This window comes from Peromyscus eremicus, chromosome 19, assembly GCF_949786415.1.
Source record: "Peromyscus eremicus chromosome 19, PerEre_H2_v1, whole genome shotgun sequence".
Lineage (NCBI taxonomy): Eukaryota > Metazoa > Chordata > Mammalia > Rodentia > Cricetidae > Peromyscus > Peromyscus eremicus.
Genome location: NC_081435.1, coordinates 65,616,535 through 65,632,342, shown reverse-complemented (window position 1 = coordinate 65,632,342; position 15,808 = coordinate 65,616,535). Strand labels below are relative to the sequence as shown.

Sequence of the window (15,808 nt, the reverse complement as noted above, 5' to 3'; positions counted from 1 at the left end):
CTGAGGCAGGGACCAGGAAGTCCGTAAGAGCAATGAACAGCTAGAGAGGAGATGGTCAGTGTGAGCCACATGGAGGACAGCTACTATGCCCACAAGGGGAGAGGTGGTCTGGAAGCAACTGCAGAGGGCGAGAACTCTTCTCAGTGGGAACAGGAAAGTAAATAACCAGGGAAAGGGTGCTAATGCAAGGATAGACAGATCTTGATCCCTTCCAGAAGGGACTTGGACAATCCGTGAGCAGCAGCTGTGATGCTGAGTATAAGGAATGAAAGCGCACGTGTTAGAGATCTGCAGGCTGTGTCCAAAGGGAGGCTTCCTATAACTCAGATGAGGCAACAAAGAGCAATGGGGGAAAGGCTAAATAGTACTCAGAGGCAACTGTGTACAGGTTCAAAGCCACTCTCAGAATACAGCAAAGTGAATACAGACGTGCATAAGGTGGAGGGTGCCAAAAAAGAAGGGATAGAATGATTGAATGGGAGAGAGAGAAATGAGATGTGGAATATTACCAGAGGCAGCAAGGTAAAACAAGAAATTAGGGGCCTCCGGCAAAGGGTGCTCCTGGAGCAAGTCGTGGCGCAAGCCCTGGCCCTAGAAGTGAAGGAGACAGGAGGCCCACATGGGAGAGAAAAGACCCTTATCCTGATTGTGCACAGCTTCCAAAAGAACGTGCCAGGGCTTTGCGCCTCTGTGTCACTCTAAGGAAGGACAAGAAGAATGACAAGAACAGTCACAGGGGACACGGGATAAAGAAGGAGGATTAGAGACTGACTGAAGCAACATGGTTTCCCTAGCAACATAGTAAAAGAGTTCCTTCTAGACTCCAGTCAGTGCTGGATTCTGTGTGCGTTTACCACAGTAAGAATAAATTTCCAACTGACTACCGTATTAAGTTGGCACAATGGACATGAACGCTGGAGAAAAAAATATGTAAATGATTTTAAAAAAAGAGAGAGACTTTGCCTAGATTCAGGTAAATCTTTACAAGAAAGGGCTTTGCTCTGGACACGGAAGAATGGGGGTATTTTAAAGGTAACACTGTTATGGATGGAGGGGATGCCTCAGGCTCTTCTGACAGCACTGGCTATAGGCACATGAAGTTCCACTTAGGCCTGGGGATCTAGCTCAATTGGTAGAGTGTTTTACTAGCATGCTCAAAACACTGGATCGTGACCCTATGATCTCACAACTCAAAGGGTAGAAACAGAAAGATTAGAAGTCCAAGGCCATGCTTGGCCACGTTCAAGATCAGTCTAGGTGACACGAGATTCTATCTCAAAATATATCTATATTCTATTTATGTCACAGCTTACCCCTCCAGGTCAGATGCCATGCCTCCTGGTGTGTTGGTCTGTCCTTAGCCGAGTCCCTTGTGCCCACCCTCATCTATCTGTTCTTTCCCATTCTCTCTGAACAGTCATTCGACAGATGAGTGACCACCCCCTGAAGGAGATGTCTGACAGCAACAGCAGCCCCCTCCTGCCAGAGCCTCTTGCCAGCAGATACAAACTGTACGAGTCGGAGCTGAGCAGCCCTACCTGGCCTTCGAGCTCCCAGGATACGCACCCAGCCCTTCCTCTCCTGGAAATGCCTGAAGAAAAGGTGAGCCTGACCTGCCCCTACCCTGTTAGGATGGGTCTTAAGTGGGCATCAGAGAGCAAGGAGGTGAAAGATGATTTGAGTCCCGGTACATTTCCATATGGATTTAAGGATCGTAGTTTCTATTTCTATAGAAAAAAATGATGACTTAGGTTTTTATAGGAATTATATTAAATCTGTAGATAAGTTTAAGGACTATTGTCATCATGATAAGACTAAGTTTTCCAATCCATGAACATGGGATATCTTTCCATTTATTTTGAGCTTTCTTTCAGTAATGTTCTGTACACATCTTTTTTTAATTTATCTACAAATATGTTCTACTTTTTTATTCTATCATGAATAAAATTGTTTTATTAATTTAACTTCAGATTTTTTAAATGCCAGGGTATGAAAATAAATTTGATCCTCTATTCTGTAGCTTTGCTAAGCTTATTCATACTTCTAATAAGACCTTTGCAGTTGCCTTAAGAATTCTCTGTATAAAAGGATAGGCAAGTAGAGGTGCCATCTATGTTTAATCTTTTTCTTTACAATCTGTTCCTTTTTTCCCCTTTCTTTGCCTGTTTACTTGTGCTAGACTGCAGTGTGGAGTAGTCATGGCAAGAGCAGACGTCCTTGTTTTGTGCTTGATCTTGGAGAGAGAGATTTCTGATCTTTCACTATTGTATGTAACATCACTCATGGGTCTTTAGTAGATGTCCTTTATCAAGCTTAGAAATTTTTCATCTATTCCTAGTTTACTGAGAACCAGTCACATTTCAAATGTTCCCTAGCTGCTTGTCTTATGAGCTAACATACTGAAAAGCATGGCTTTAAAGAAAGAAGCCTTGACCAAGAGGTCCACATAGGAAATTGAGGCGCAGATGAACTGGGATGAGGGAGATAATCCATCATTATATCTACTAACCTCCAATGGACTTTAGCATTTACTTCAAATACAAATAATACATGCAGTGAGCCATAGTCTTATTAGTAGTACCTGAGATTTCTATCCAAGCTGTCATGCACCAGATTTCCCAAGACTTGGACTTGGACATGAAGATTTACAAGGAAAAAAATTACTGGGGTGTGCTTTAGAGAGCAACATTTACAGATGAGGAAGGGCAGCAGGACTCAGCAAAAGGAGAAACTGAACTGTGCAAATGGTCACAATCAAGGCCATGGTTGATTTTGTGGTAGGCTTGGGATCTGAGATAGCCTCACAGAACTGTCCTAAGTTTGAGTGAAGAGGTTCCACATACCCCCTCAATCACTTATTTTAAACTTTATAGCCATTAGATAGAATGCTTATCTACGTACCATAATTGTTTTAAATAATATAATCACTGCATTTCATTACAATTTTCTTTATTACTTACTTACTTTGTTTTATATATTTCCAAATACTTATTATGGAAAGAAGTCTATAGGCATCATTAAACTGCCAAGAGGAAGCCCTTGTCGCAAATCATTAAGAAAACCTATTGTGCAGAACCTGAAATAGTCCTGGGAAAGGCAGGTTCACATGGGGTACAGCCTTAGACAAGAGGTATGGGTCTCATCTTTTGTCTCATGATCCCATATCTCTGTCAAAAACCCTGACAGTGCCCTCTGTGCCCAAATGTCCCTACTCTAAAAAAGACACATCATTTAAAGCCATATTTAGTAACACATGCTTACAATCCCAGCACTCAGGAGACAGAGTGGGGAGCATTGAGAGCACAAGGCAGCTTTCCTGAGCCTTACAGTGAATACAAGGACAGCCTGGGCTACAAATGAGACCCTGTCTCAAAGAAAGAACAATACACAAAAGGCATACTATTTGATGTTTTCTCCTGTCTCTTCCATGAAGGATCTCCGGTCATCTGATGAAGACAGCCACATAGTGAAAATTGAAAAGCCCAACGAAAGGAACAAGAGGAGAGAAAGTGAGGTGCCCCGCAGGGCTTCTGCTGGCCGGGGAGGCTTCAGCCTCTTCCAAGCTCTGGGCTACCTCACTGGGGACATGAAGGAATGCAAGAACTGGCTGAAGGGTAAGCAAGTGTCCAAAGAAGAGCGAGAGGCTCCCTCACTCTCTCATGGCAAGGACCGACACAGTAAGGGGAAGCTGAGTTGACCCCAGGTGGGCATGTACCCACCCAACAGCCTGTCCATTCCCTTTTATAATTAATACATTTCATTAATTTTAGTCTTTTGCCAGCCATTCGTCTCTGTGTGGCATTGATAGAGGGCAAACAAATTAGTAACGTTCAAGCCATTTCGCAAATAAGCTGCGTGGTCATTCCTCTGCTTGTTCCACAGCTATTTATTATGTCTATTATGTGCCAAGAAGAGATCAGCATCACCCTCTCCAAGCTCCAGGGCTCTTTCCTCGTAACCTCTTTCTGAACTTGAATGCTTTAGCAAACACTGCACTCTCCCCGTCAGTCCCTGCTTGCCCCCACCAGTGTGGTTGTCCTGGAAACCAAACCCGAGGAGGCAGGACGCATGTCCCTTCTCCTACACCTGGTTCCTTCTAGGCCCCAATTCAACAATGATTTTCACAGCTGGGCTCTAACAGTTTCTTTTCCAACATCCCTTCTTGAAATGACTTTCTCTGCTGCTCAGCTACTAGCCCTCAACTGAGTCACATGGCACTACACGACGTGAGACTTTACTTCCCTCCCCACCTCTTCCCTTGGACCAATAAATTTCCCATGGAATGCTCCTGGGGCTCCGTGCCAACCAAGCCAATGGCTGGAACTGCTTTAAATTGGTCTCAGCATGGTCTCTCAGTCTGTATGGCAAAAAACTACCACCCACTGTAGACCAATTGCTGGGCCACTCAGAGCCTTGGGCTGAGTGCCAACACCCACTCCCAACCCCTTCACTCTCCCACCCCAGGCCAGGCTGAATAAGGAGAAACACCCTGGCTTGTGCATCCCTGTGCACCTCAGTTTCCATGCCAACCGGTAGTCTGATACGCAGGCTATACCCCACTGATGACTCTGCTATCTCTTGCAGATAAGCCCCTGGTCCTCCAGTTCCTAGACTGGGTCCTGCGGGGAACAGCTCAGGTGGTATTTGTCAACAACCCCCTTAGTGGGTTCATCATCTTCATAGGGCTCCTGATCCAGAATCCCTGGTGGACAATTACTGGAGCATTGGGGACAGTGGTTTCGACCTTAGCTGCCCTTGCCTTAAGCCAGGACAGGTAAGTGCCCTCCGTGGGCCTATTGTATGATACATGGTGTACAGGTGAAGTGATTGATTTAGCAGTGAGCCACCCTATCCTAGCAGTCACCTACAGCCTCTGTCTGAGCTACTTTTCTACTGCTGTGATAAAAAAAAAAAAAAAAAAAAAAAAAAAAAAAAAAAAAAAAAACCCACCATGACTGAAAGCATCTTAGGGAAGAAAGGATTTATTTGCAGTCTACTATCTAGGAAAGTTGGGGCAGGAACCTGGAGGCAGGTGCTGAAGCAGAAGCCATGGAGGAACACTGCTTACTGGCTTGTTCCTCATAGCGTATTCAGCCAGATTTCTTACACCATCCAGGATCACCTGCCCAGGGCTGGCAGTACCTCCAGTGAGCTGAGCCCTACAGGCCTTCCTACAGCCCAGTCTTATGGAGGTATTTTCTCAAGTAGAGTTCCCTTTTCTCAGGAAGTTTAACTTGCATAAAGTTGACAAATAAATAGATAGATAGATAGATAGATAGATAGATAGATAGATAGATAGATAATCACGGCAGCTGCTCTAGTGTCCACTTTGAGCAGGTCACTGCAGATTGCTAAGGAATTACACTGCCCTAGCCCAGGACAGCAACAGCATCATGTTGAGCTTGGCTATGGAGCCTTCTGGAAATACACTTTCTGAAGGAGATATAAATGAATACTTAAGCTGTTGTCTCTCAGGGAGGCTCACAAACTGATTTTAGGAGGCAAGACTAATAAGCAGTAACAAGAGAGCATATAATAAAGAGCTCAAAAAAGACTGACATCTCTGAGTACTGGGAAGAGTGGAGAGACACACATTTGTGTGGGGGGATGGGAAAAAAGGGAAGATCGTATGGGAGGGCATCAAGGATTTGGAAAAGGAGAAGCAGTTGGAAGGAAGCACAGAGGCAGGCATGGAGGCAGCCTGGCTGGTGGGAAGCCAAGTAACACTAACAAACAGCATTTTGTAGACTTCAATTCTCTTCAGACTTTGTTATGTGTTGCTCCAACATTCCCCCAAACTTTCCCGATGTTCAGAACCACCTGGGGCATGACTTGAAGAAACACAGTTCGGTCCCACCCCCTTCCCTCTCACCTGTAAATATTCCCGTTCAATGGATCTGATGAAAGAAAATCTTCTCTTGCAGCTAATTTTTATTGAGCACTTACTGTGTGCTAAGCACATTTTTTTGTTGCATTTAGCTCTAGTATTTGAATACTTAGGGTTTATTTTCATCCAAGTTAGGCATACAACTAGTAGGAAGCATTAGTCTGTTCAGCTTTGTTAAGACCTATGCAAGGAATATGCGGACCAAGAAATAGCATATTCTTCACAGAGGAAACCCCTGATGTGCCCGTGTCCATCACAACAGTGCCATATTCCTCTGGTGACAATCACTGTGACCATCTCTCTGCATCTCTTTATCCTCTCTTGCTCTTGCTAGAACATGCCTTGAAATTTTTATCCGTCACAAATAATGTAACTACGAGCCTTTTGTGAACGTATTTTGGTACACATTTGCTTCATTTGGGGAAGAGACTTTTCAGTCTCCCAGGAACTTCTTATGATTTAAGAAATCTGGAAAATAAATACCAGATTATCCCATATCCTATGCTTTTCAATTTGGGGGCCACAGATTATGAGCCATCAGTTAAAAAAAAAAAATTTAATTAAACCCACTAAATGAAATAAAATTGATTAAAATAATTAATGCAGAGTAGAAATAAATACTTCATGAACTTTTTATATTTGTAGTAGGAGAACTAGCTCATACTAAAAATAGATTTCTGGCCGGGCGGTGGTGGCGCATGCCTTCAATCCCAGCACTCGGGAGGCAGAGCCAGGCGGATCTCTGTGAGTTCGAGGCCAGCCTGGGCTACCAAGTGAGTCCCAGGAAAGGCACAAAGCTACACAGAGAAACCTGGTCTCGAAAAACGAAAAAAAAAAAAAATAGATTTCTGTACAGTGGGTTCCTCAAGAACAGTTTTTACCAGCATGCCTGGATATTTGTGATTCTTAACATCATGCCCAGAAGCAGCCAATGGATAAAACAGAGCCTGTATTTTATAATTGAGGGACAAAGGAAGGGCAGACGCAAGGTCCCATCTAAGTTACTAATGCGTGGTTGATAGGCCACAGGCTTGCCTGCACCATAAAGTTCCCTTGGGCTCGAAGCCATGTTGTTATTGTCACACCTGCACAGTGTGGCCCTAGACTTAAGAGTAAAGCCCAGAACAGCAGTGACCAGAGTACATTAAGCCATAATGCACATCATGCTTCCTCTAGACCCAGCTAACAGTCCACAGTCTACCAAGGCAAATACATCAGTCAGCTTGTCTCCAAGAGGCTGTCACCATACCTCCAAGTGGCCTTGAAGGACCACTCCAATCCTAGAAGCAGTGAGGCCACTAGAAGTTGTAGTCTTGGGTGTGCAGGTCTGGTGAGCTACTTGATAGTATGCTCCTATTAAGGTTCAGTGTCTGCTTCAGCCAGTGGGCCCCAGTCCTCTTTCCAATGCACCTACCATTGCATGGACAGCTAGCATAGAACTCCTTCCTTACTGGCTAGTTTTGTGTCAACTTGACTTAAGCTAAAGTCATCAGAGAGGAGGGAACCTCAGTTGAGAAAATGCCTCCATAAGATCAAGTTGTAGCAGGCCTGTAAGGCATTTCCTTAATTAGTGATTGATTTGGGAGAGTCCTATAACCGGACCCAAATAAGCACACAGAAGCTTACATTAATTATAAATGCTTGGCCGATGGCTCAGGATTATGACTAGCTAACTCTTACATTTAAATTAACCCATATTTCTTATCTACATCTGTGACTTGTTACCTCATTTTCTACACATCTTGCTTCCTCAGTGGCTGGCTGGTGTCTGCTCAGACTCTGCCCTTTTCTCCCTCCCAGCTTTATCGTGCCTGGCTATAGGCCAAAACAACCTCATTATCAACCAATGAGAGAAACACATTTTCACAGCGTACAGAAGGACATCCCACAGCAGTGCCCAGCCCATGATAGGTGGGGCCATCCCTGGGCTGGTGGTCCTGGATTCTATCAGAAAGCAGGCTGAGCAAGCCTGGGGAACAAGCCAGAAAGCAGCACCCCTCCATGCCCTCTGCATCAGCTCCTGTCTCCAGGTTCCTGCCTTGTTTGAGTGCCTGTCCTGACTTCCTTTGATAATGAACCACGCTGTGGAAGTGTAAGTTGAATAAACTCTTTCCTCCCCAACTTGCTTTTTGGTCATGGTGTTCTACCACAGCAATAGAAATCCTAACTAAGACACTTTTACCAAAATTCACTGAAACTGACCTTGATGTCATTCAGCCCATTGCTTTTCTCACTAAGTAAACTCAGACAAGCATGTACAGCTTTACAATATCACTCTTGCCTATAAAAATCTATGCCTTATGGTAGATGAGCCCAAGTCCTAGTCAGTCATATTCCCAGATTTTTTTCTCAACAATAATCTAATAGTAAATTCATGAGCAGTTCAAAGAGTCTCTTCATAGATTACTGCTTCCATCAGAGGAGATACACACTGGGCCCACTTCATCCCCCAAAATACTATGACTAGGAATCAAACAAATAAACATCAAATAAAAACCCAAGCCCTCAACTTGACTTCTAAAGCATTATTTAATGCCCCCTTCTACCAAGAGTTTGCTTAGCATCACACTTGTCCCCAGTTCACCTCTGTAATTCCTAACAACTCTTTTGTTGTTGTTGTTGTTGTTGTTGTTGTTGTTGTTGTTGTTGTTGTTTTTCGACACAGGGTTTCTCTGTGTAGTTTTGGTGCCTGTCCTGGATCTTGCTCTGTAGACCAGGCTGGCCTCGAACTCACAGAGATCCGCATGCCAAGTGCTGGGATTAAAGGTGTGCACCACCACTGCCTGGCCTCCTAACAACTCTTATTTCTTTGTCTGCTCCCACCATTCCTGGAATTATTCTCCTCTGGAGTAACTTCCCTAACTACTCTCCAGGAACTTTGAACCCTTTCTCTCTGAACAGCTATACAACATATCTGAATACTATGCTGGATTGTTCTTTGATTGTTTTATTTCTGAGTCTTTTCTCTCTGGACAATAAGTCTTTCAGGACGGACAGTTCATTTTCAAGATTCTATATCCCATCATATCATCTAAGAATGTGCTTCCTTGAAAACATGTGGATACCATGTTCTTCATCATAGACTCAAATTCCTGGATCCTCCACATAAGAGTGTGTCTGTCCTTCTAAAAACTCCAACACTATCCACAATCAGCTACTGGCATGGTATGTGTGTTTGGCATATGTACACACCACATAAACACACATACATGAAGGTAAGAAGGAGGGCATGACATGGATCAGGAAGTAAGAGAGCTTGCCATGTATGTCTGACAGCCTGAGTTAGATCCCAAGAACCCACAGTGGAAAGAGAAAGTGACTCCTAAAAGTTGACCTCTGACCTTCAGGTGCACACTATGGCATGTGTATACTCACACACAGGACAGGGAGGTGGAACAAAAGAGAGTAAGAGAATGCATAGATTATGAAAACAGGAGGAGACTACTGATGAGGAGCAAGTAGAAATGGAAAGAAAAAAGAATAAATGAAGAGATTTTCCAAATAATCTGAATAAAACAGAAAAAGTCACTCAAGGAACATTGGGCAATTATATGGCCAACAGAACCTCTCTGGGTTACCGCCCCTCCCCCACCACTGTTCTTCTTCGTGCTGATCTTGAAGAGACACCATTCACTTTACTTTGTGGTTAGTGATTCCTTTGCTTTTTAGGAGCACCCAGACTACTAGGTACACGGTGTTTAAATTGTTGGTACTTATACATCCTAGCCATCACCCCTCTGTCTGATGTGCAGTTGGGAAAGACAATTTTCCTGTTTGTAGACAATCCTTTTACTCTTGTGATGGTTTCCTTCGCTCTGCAAAATAATTTTTTTTTTAATTTCACAAAATCCTATTTGTCAGTTATTGGGTTTGTTCATGTTCTATTGGGGTCCTTCTCAGAGAATACATGCCAATACATACCTATGCATATATTTCAGGGTACTTTACCTATGTTTTCCTCCAATGGTTTTAAAGTTGCAGGTCTTATTGTCAAGACACTTGATCCATTTGGAGTTGATTTTTGTTTGGGATGAGATATGTGGATCTACATATCTTCCACACTCATTCTACATGTGGAAACCCACTCGTCACACACGATTTGTTAAGAAGCTATGTTCCTTCCAAATGAACGTTTTAAGCACTTTTGTAACTGGGCAGGTTTATTCCTAAATCCTTTGTCCCACTAATCTGTGTGCTCATATTTTTGCCAGCACCACACTGGTTGGTGCTGCACCTCTGTGGTGTAGAGATGTGCTGGGATGCCTCCAGTGTTGCTCTTTCTGCTTTGCATTTCTTTGGCCATTCTCAGTCTTTTATGATCCCATCTGGAGTTGTTTCTCTATTTCTGTGGAGAGTGTCATCAGAATTTTCGTGGGAATTGCTTTGAGTCTGGAGGTTTCTTTCAGTAATGTATTCATTTCACAGTATTGATTCTGTTAACGCATAAGTATGGGAGAATTTTCCATCTTCTATTTTCTTCTTCAGTTTCTTTCTCCAGTGTTTGAAAGCTGTTGTTGTTGTTGCTGCTGTTGATGATGATGATGATGATGATGATGATGATGATGATGATGTTTTATAGAAGTTACTACCTCCTTGGTTAGTTTCCTTACTAGGTAGTTTTTAAGTTTTTATGAATGGGATTTTCCCACAGTTTCTTTCTTCAGAACTTTGTCATTTGTGTGTAGAAAACCTATTAAATTTTGCCTATTGGTTTTGGATCCTGCAACTTTGCTGAAAGTGTTTATCAGATCCAAGAGTTTCTTGGTATAATCTGTAGGGTTATATCTTAAGTATAGGATTATATCATCTTCAAATAGAGATCATTTACTTTTCCCCTTTCTAGCTGTATGTTTTATATTTCTTATATTATTTTTCTAGCTGAGACTTAGAGCACCAAATTGAATAAAATTGAAGAGAGTAGACAATATCCCACTCATTCCTTATTTTTAAGGAATGTTTTCAGTTTTTCTTATTTTGTATAATGTGACCATAGTTTTGATATAAGTAGTCCTTATTGTATTGAAGTTTGTTTTTCTATTCCTAGATTCTACAAAAGTTTTTACATGAAGAGAGATATTGGATTTTTGTCAAAGGCCTCTCCTTCAGCTATTAAAATTGTAATGTGATTTCTAACCTTAAATCTGTATATTATATTACCTTTGTTGATTTACATATTTTGAACTATCCTTGCATAGTTGCGGTGAAACCAAATTAGTCATAGTGTATGCTCTTCTCAATATATTTTGAATTCATTTTGCAAGTACTGAATTGGTAGTTTTCATATGCATGTTCATTGGGGTAGAAGTTGTTCTTGTTACATTATTGAGTTTTGGTATAAGGACAATGCTGGCTTCATAGAATGAGTTTGGTAATGTTCTTTCCCTTGCTATTTTAGGAAACATTTTAAAGAACATTGGTGTTAGCTCTTTTTACTTTATAGATAATTCAGTAATAAATCTTCTATGTCTGTTACCTTACTCATTATAACCTTTCCCAGTTCCATCATTTATTTGCAAATTTCATTTTCCTTAACAGCTGAATAATATGCCATTATGTAAATGCACCACATTTTTGTTTCATCCATTGACCACTTGATGGACATCTAAGCTGTTTCTACTTCCTAGCAATTGTGAATAGAGTAGCAATAAGTGTGGATGAGCAAGTATCTCTAAATTAGAACACAGAGTCTTTTCCACATATTCCCAGAAATGGCATATCTGGGTTATATGGTAGATCTATTTCCAGCTTTTTAAGGAATCTTCATAACAATTTGCATAACATCTATGCCATTGTGACACCTACCAACAGTGACTAAGGGTTTCCCTTTCCCCACATCCTCACTAGCATCTGTTGTCACTTGTTTTCTTTAGCTTAGCTCTTCTCACTGGGGCAAGATGAAATCTCAAATCAGTTTTAATTTGCAAAGCCCTGATGGATAAGAGTGTCCAACACTTTTTAAACATATTTCTTAGTCTTTTGCACGTCTTCTTTGGAGAACTCCCTGTTCAGATTTAAAGCCCCCTTTCATTGGAATGTTTTCCTGATGCTTTGTGGCTTTGGTTCTTTGTATAGTCTAGATATTAATCCTCTATCAGATAGAGAACTGGCAAAGGTTTTCTTCACTCTGTGGGCTTCCTCTCCACTAGACTGGCTGTTTCTTATGCTATACAGAAGCTTTTACAATCAGGAGGCCCGTTTGTCAATACTTTTCCTAAATCTACTGAAAATAGATTGTTTTTTCTGTACAACATACTCTGATTAGAGTTTCCCTCCCCTCGTCCCCTCCCACCCAGATCCACAGGCATCTAAGAAACAATAATAATCATAATACAATAATAATAATATGATACGATAAAGAACAAGCAAACAATTGGAATAGGACAAATGACCAAACAAGAAAAAAGAGCCAGAGAAAACACACAAGAAAAGCTTATAGACACAGAAATGCACAGGAATCCCATTGTTTATGCTAATTCCTAAGCAAATGGAGTTCTATTCAGAAAGTCCTCGATCCACCCAGGTCTGGACTTTTGTTAGGAGACTATTACTGTCCTAATCTCAACTCCTGTTATGGGTCTGTGTCAGTTTTTATGTCCTCTTGATTTAATTTTAGGGAGTCGTGTATTTAGGAATGTATCCATTTCTTCCAGATTTTCCAGGGTCTTTTTCTTTTTTTCTCTCTTTTTGGTTAGATTAGCTAGGAGCTTATCAATCTTGTTTTACCAAAGGACAAACCCTTTGGTTGAGTCTAGGTTTTTGTTTTTAGTCCCCATTTCACTGGTCTCTGTACTGGTCTTTAGTAGTTCTTGCCATCTACTGGTCTGAGGTTTGGCCTGCGCTTGTTTATCTAGGTCCCTGGGGTGCATCATGGGTTGCTTACTCGGGAGAGCCCTGATTTTTAATATGAGCACTCATAGCCATAAACTTTCCTCTTAGACCACAGGAGTTCTGGTAAGTTCATTCTCATTTGATTCTAGGATTTTTTAATTCCTCCCTAGTTTCTTCAGTGACCTATTGCTCATTCCAGAATTTATACTTCAATCTCCAAGTTTTTGTGTAATTTCTTTTTTAAAAAGATTTATTTTATATATCTCTGTGTGTGTGTGTGTGTGTGTGTGTGTGTGTGTGTGTGTGTGTGTATACACATGAGTCCAAGTGCCTGCAGAGACCTGAGATATTGGATCCCACAGAGCTGAAGTTACATGTGGTTGTGAGCTACCCAATGTGGGAGCTTAGAATCAAACTCGGGTCCTATGAAGAAGAATATATGCTCTTCGCCACTGAGTTGTCTCTCTAGCCCCCAGTGCATCATTTCTGTGACTTCTTTTTACTGGTTTATTTTATTCTACTGTGATCTGCTAAGATGCAAGAAATTATTTCAATTCTTTGATATTCTTTTTTAATTAATTTATTTTATATCTCAGGCACAGTTTCCCCTCCCTCCTATTCTCCCAGTCCCTCTCCACAACCCCCTCTATTCCCACTTCCCAATCCACTCCTCAGTTTCTGTTCAGGAAAGGGCAGGTCTCACACAAGTATCAACGAAACATGGCATATCAAGTTGCAACAAGACTAAGCACCTCCCCATGTATCAATGCTGGGCAAGGAGACCCAGTATGAGGAGTAGGGTCCCAAAAGCCAGTAAAAAAGTCAGAGACAACCCCTGTTCCCACTATTAGGAGTCCCACAAGAGGACCAAGCTACACAACTGTAACATATACGCAGAGTGCTTAGGTCAGTCCCATGCAGGATCCCGGGTTGTCAGTTCAGTCTCTATGAGCTCCTATGAGCCCAGGTTAGTTGATTCTGTGAGTTTTCTTGTGGTATCCTTGACCCCTCCGGCTCCTACAATCCTTTTTCTCTCTCTTCTGTAGGATTCTCCAAGCTCTGCCTAATGTTTGGCTGTGGGTCTGCATCTGTTTCCATTAGTTGCTGAGTGAAGACTCTCTGATAATAATTGGGTTAGGCATCAATCTATGTGTATAGCAGAATATCGTTAAGCATCATTAATTGACATTTTTTTCTCCAGTCATATTTGGTTCTGTCCTAGGTCTCTGGGTCATCCAGCCTGTGGGTCCTGGTGCTCCAGGCAGTGTCAGGGACGGACTTACTCTCCTGGCATGGGTTTTAGGCTACACTGGTCCTTGGGTGGCCACTCTCTCAATCTCTAGGACACCCTTACCCCAACACATCCTATAAGCAGGACACACTGTAGGTCAAAGGTTATGTGGCTGAGTTGGTTTCCCATTTCCTCCACTGGAAATCTTGCCTGGTCACAGGAGATGGCCAGTTCAGGCTACATATCCATATCCACTATTGCTAGGAGTCCTAGCTGGGGTCATCCTTGTAGATTCCTGGGAGATTCCCTTGTACCAGGTTTACACCCAACCCCAAAATGCTCCCCCTTTCCAGTATTCTCTTTCAGTATTTTTTCCCTCCACCCCCCATCCAACCTGATTGTGCCTATTCCCACACCCACCCACCCACAGTCCACTCATGAAATCTCTTCTATTTCCATTTCCCAGGGAGATCCAGATGTCCCACCATGAAACATCCTTGTTACCTAGTCTCTCTGGGTCTGTGGATTGTAGCATAGTTATCCTTCTTTTTACATATAATATCCACTTATGAGTGAATACATACCATGTTTGTCTTTCTCAGTCTGGGCTACCTCACACAGGATGATTTTTTTTTCTAGTCCTATCCATTTGCTTTAAAATTTCCTGGTGTCCTTGTTTTTAACAGCTGAGTAATACTCCATTGTGTAAATGTACCACATTTTCTTTATCCATTCCTCAGCTGAGGTACATCTAGGTTGTTTCCAGGTTCTGGCTATTACAAATAAAGCTTCTATGAATATAGTTGAGCAAGTGTCCTTGTGGTATGATTGAGCATCCTTTGGGTATATGCCCAAGAGTGATATAGCTGGGTCTTGTGGTAGATTGATTCCCAGTTTTCTGAGAAACCACCACACTCATTTCCAAAGCAGCTGTATAACTTAGAAATTTCCATAGGCTGATAAGAATAATGTTTAATCAGTATCTGTTATATAATGAGGCATATTTCTTTGGAAATTAAAAGGATATAATTTTTTAAAGATGATAAAGTAAAACTATTATGCAAAGTATAGAAAAGGGGGTGACATGGAGGAGGTGAAGAAAGAAAAAAATTAATAAAAAAAAATGAAGTGTTTGGGTGACTTTCTTCTACATCCTTGACAATGAGAGACTGCTGTGTATATGCAGGGGCAGAAGAGTCTGTTGGGTTTCAACCCTCTTTCATTTACTATGATTTATACCGGTGCTGAGCCTGTGTGGTCCAAATATTGTCTAATGTCTGCTGGGCCCATCTTCATCTTAGAAGTTTCCCTTGTTTCTGTACCTCTACTAGCCAAAATGAGGCATGTGGTCTGTGGATTACACAAGCTTTTTTTCATGCTTTGAGAGTCTCCAGTTCATAACCCCCGGGGAAGCTAATTTTCTAGGTGGAGGGTGTCTCCCTTGTATGTTGAAAGTAACGGAAGCAACTGCAGCCTTGGTATCTGTAGAAGCAGACCTACCTTTTTACTTTCAAAACCCGCTAAGCAGCCATCATCTTGCTAGAGAGTGAGACTATGGAATGCAAAGAGTGTGCTGGGACATGAGAATGTACGGCAGCAAGCCACACAGCCCACAACCTGAGACTCAAAGTCCAGCATTATTCTCGGTCAATGAGGTCTGCTCCCAGACAACATGGTTGGTGGGCCCCCTTCCCCTAAGCACGTCACTGCCTTTGGGGAGGGTCCAGGTGACTATCCTTTTGGTATGTCCGTGTCAACCCCCTCCCCGACACAACTATCTCATAGGGCTGGGTCTAGAACAGATTCCATTCTACTTTCTGACTTGCGATTCCTTCTGTTTATAGACACTCACTCCCCAACCA

At 42.2% G+C, this 15,808-nt stretch overlaps 1 protein-coding gene across 1 annotated transcript in view; it reads left to right on the top strand.

The window, feature by feature from the left end:
- Positions 1–1,423: 1,423 nt before the first annotated feature.
- Positions 1,424–15,808, top strand: part of Slc14a2 (solute carrier family 14 member 2) — a 64,298-nt gene continuing 49,913 nt past the window's right edge. The window contains exons 1-3 of the mRNA XM_059246187.1: positions 1,424–1,602; positions 3,434–3,614; positions 4,585–4,774. Coding sequence (XP_059102170.1) covers positions 1,429–1,602; positions 3,434–3,614; positions 4,585–4,774 — 545 coding nt within the window. The 5' untranslated portion in view covers positions 1,424–1,428. The remainder of the gene's footprint in view (positions 1,603–3,433; positions 3,615–4,584; positions 4,775–15,808) is intronic.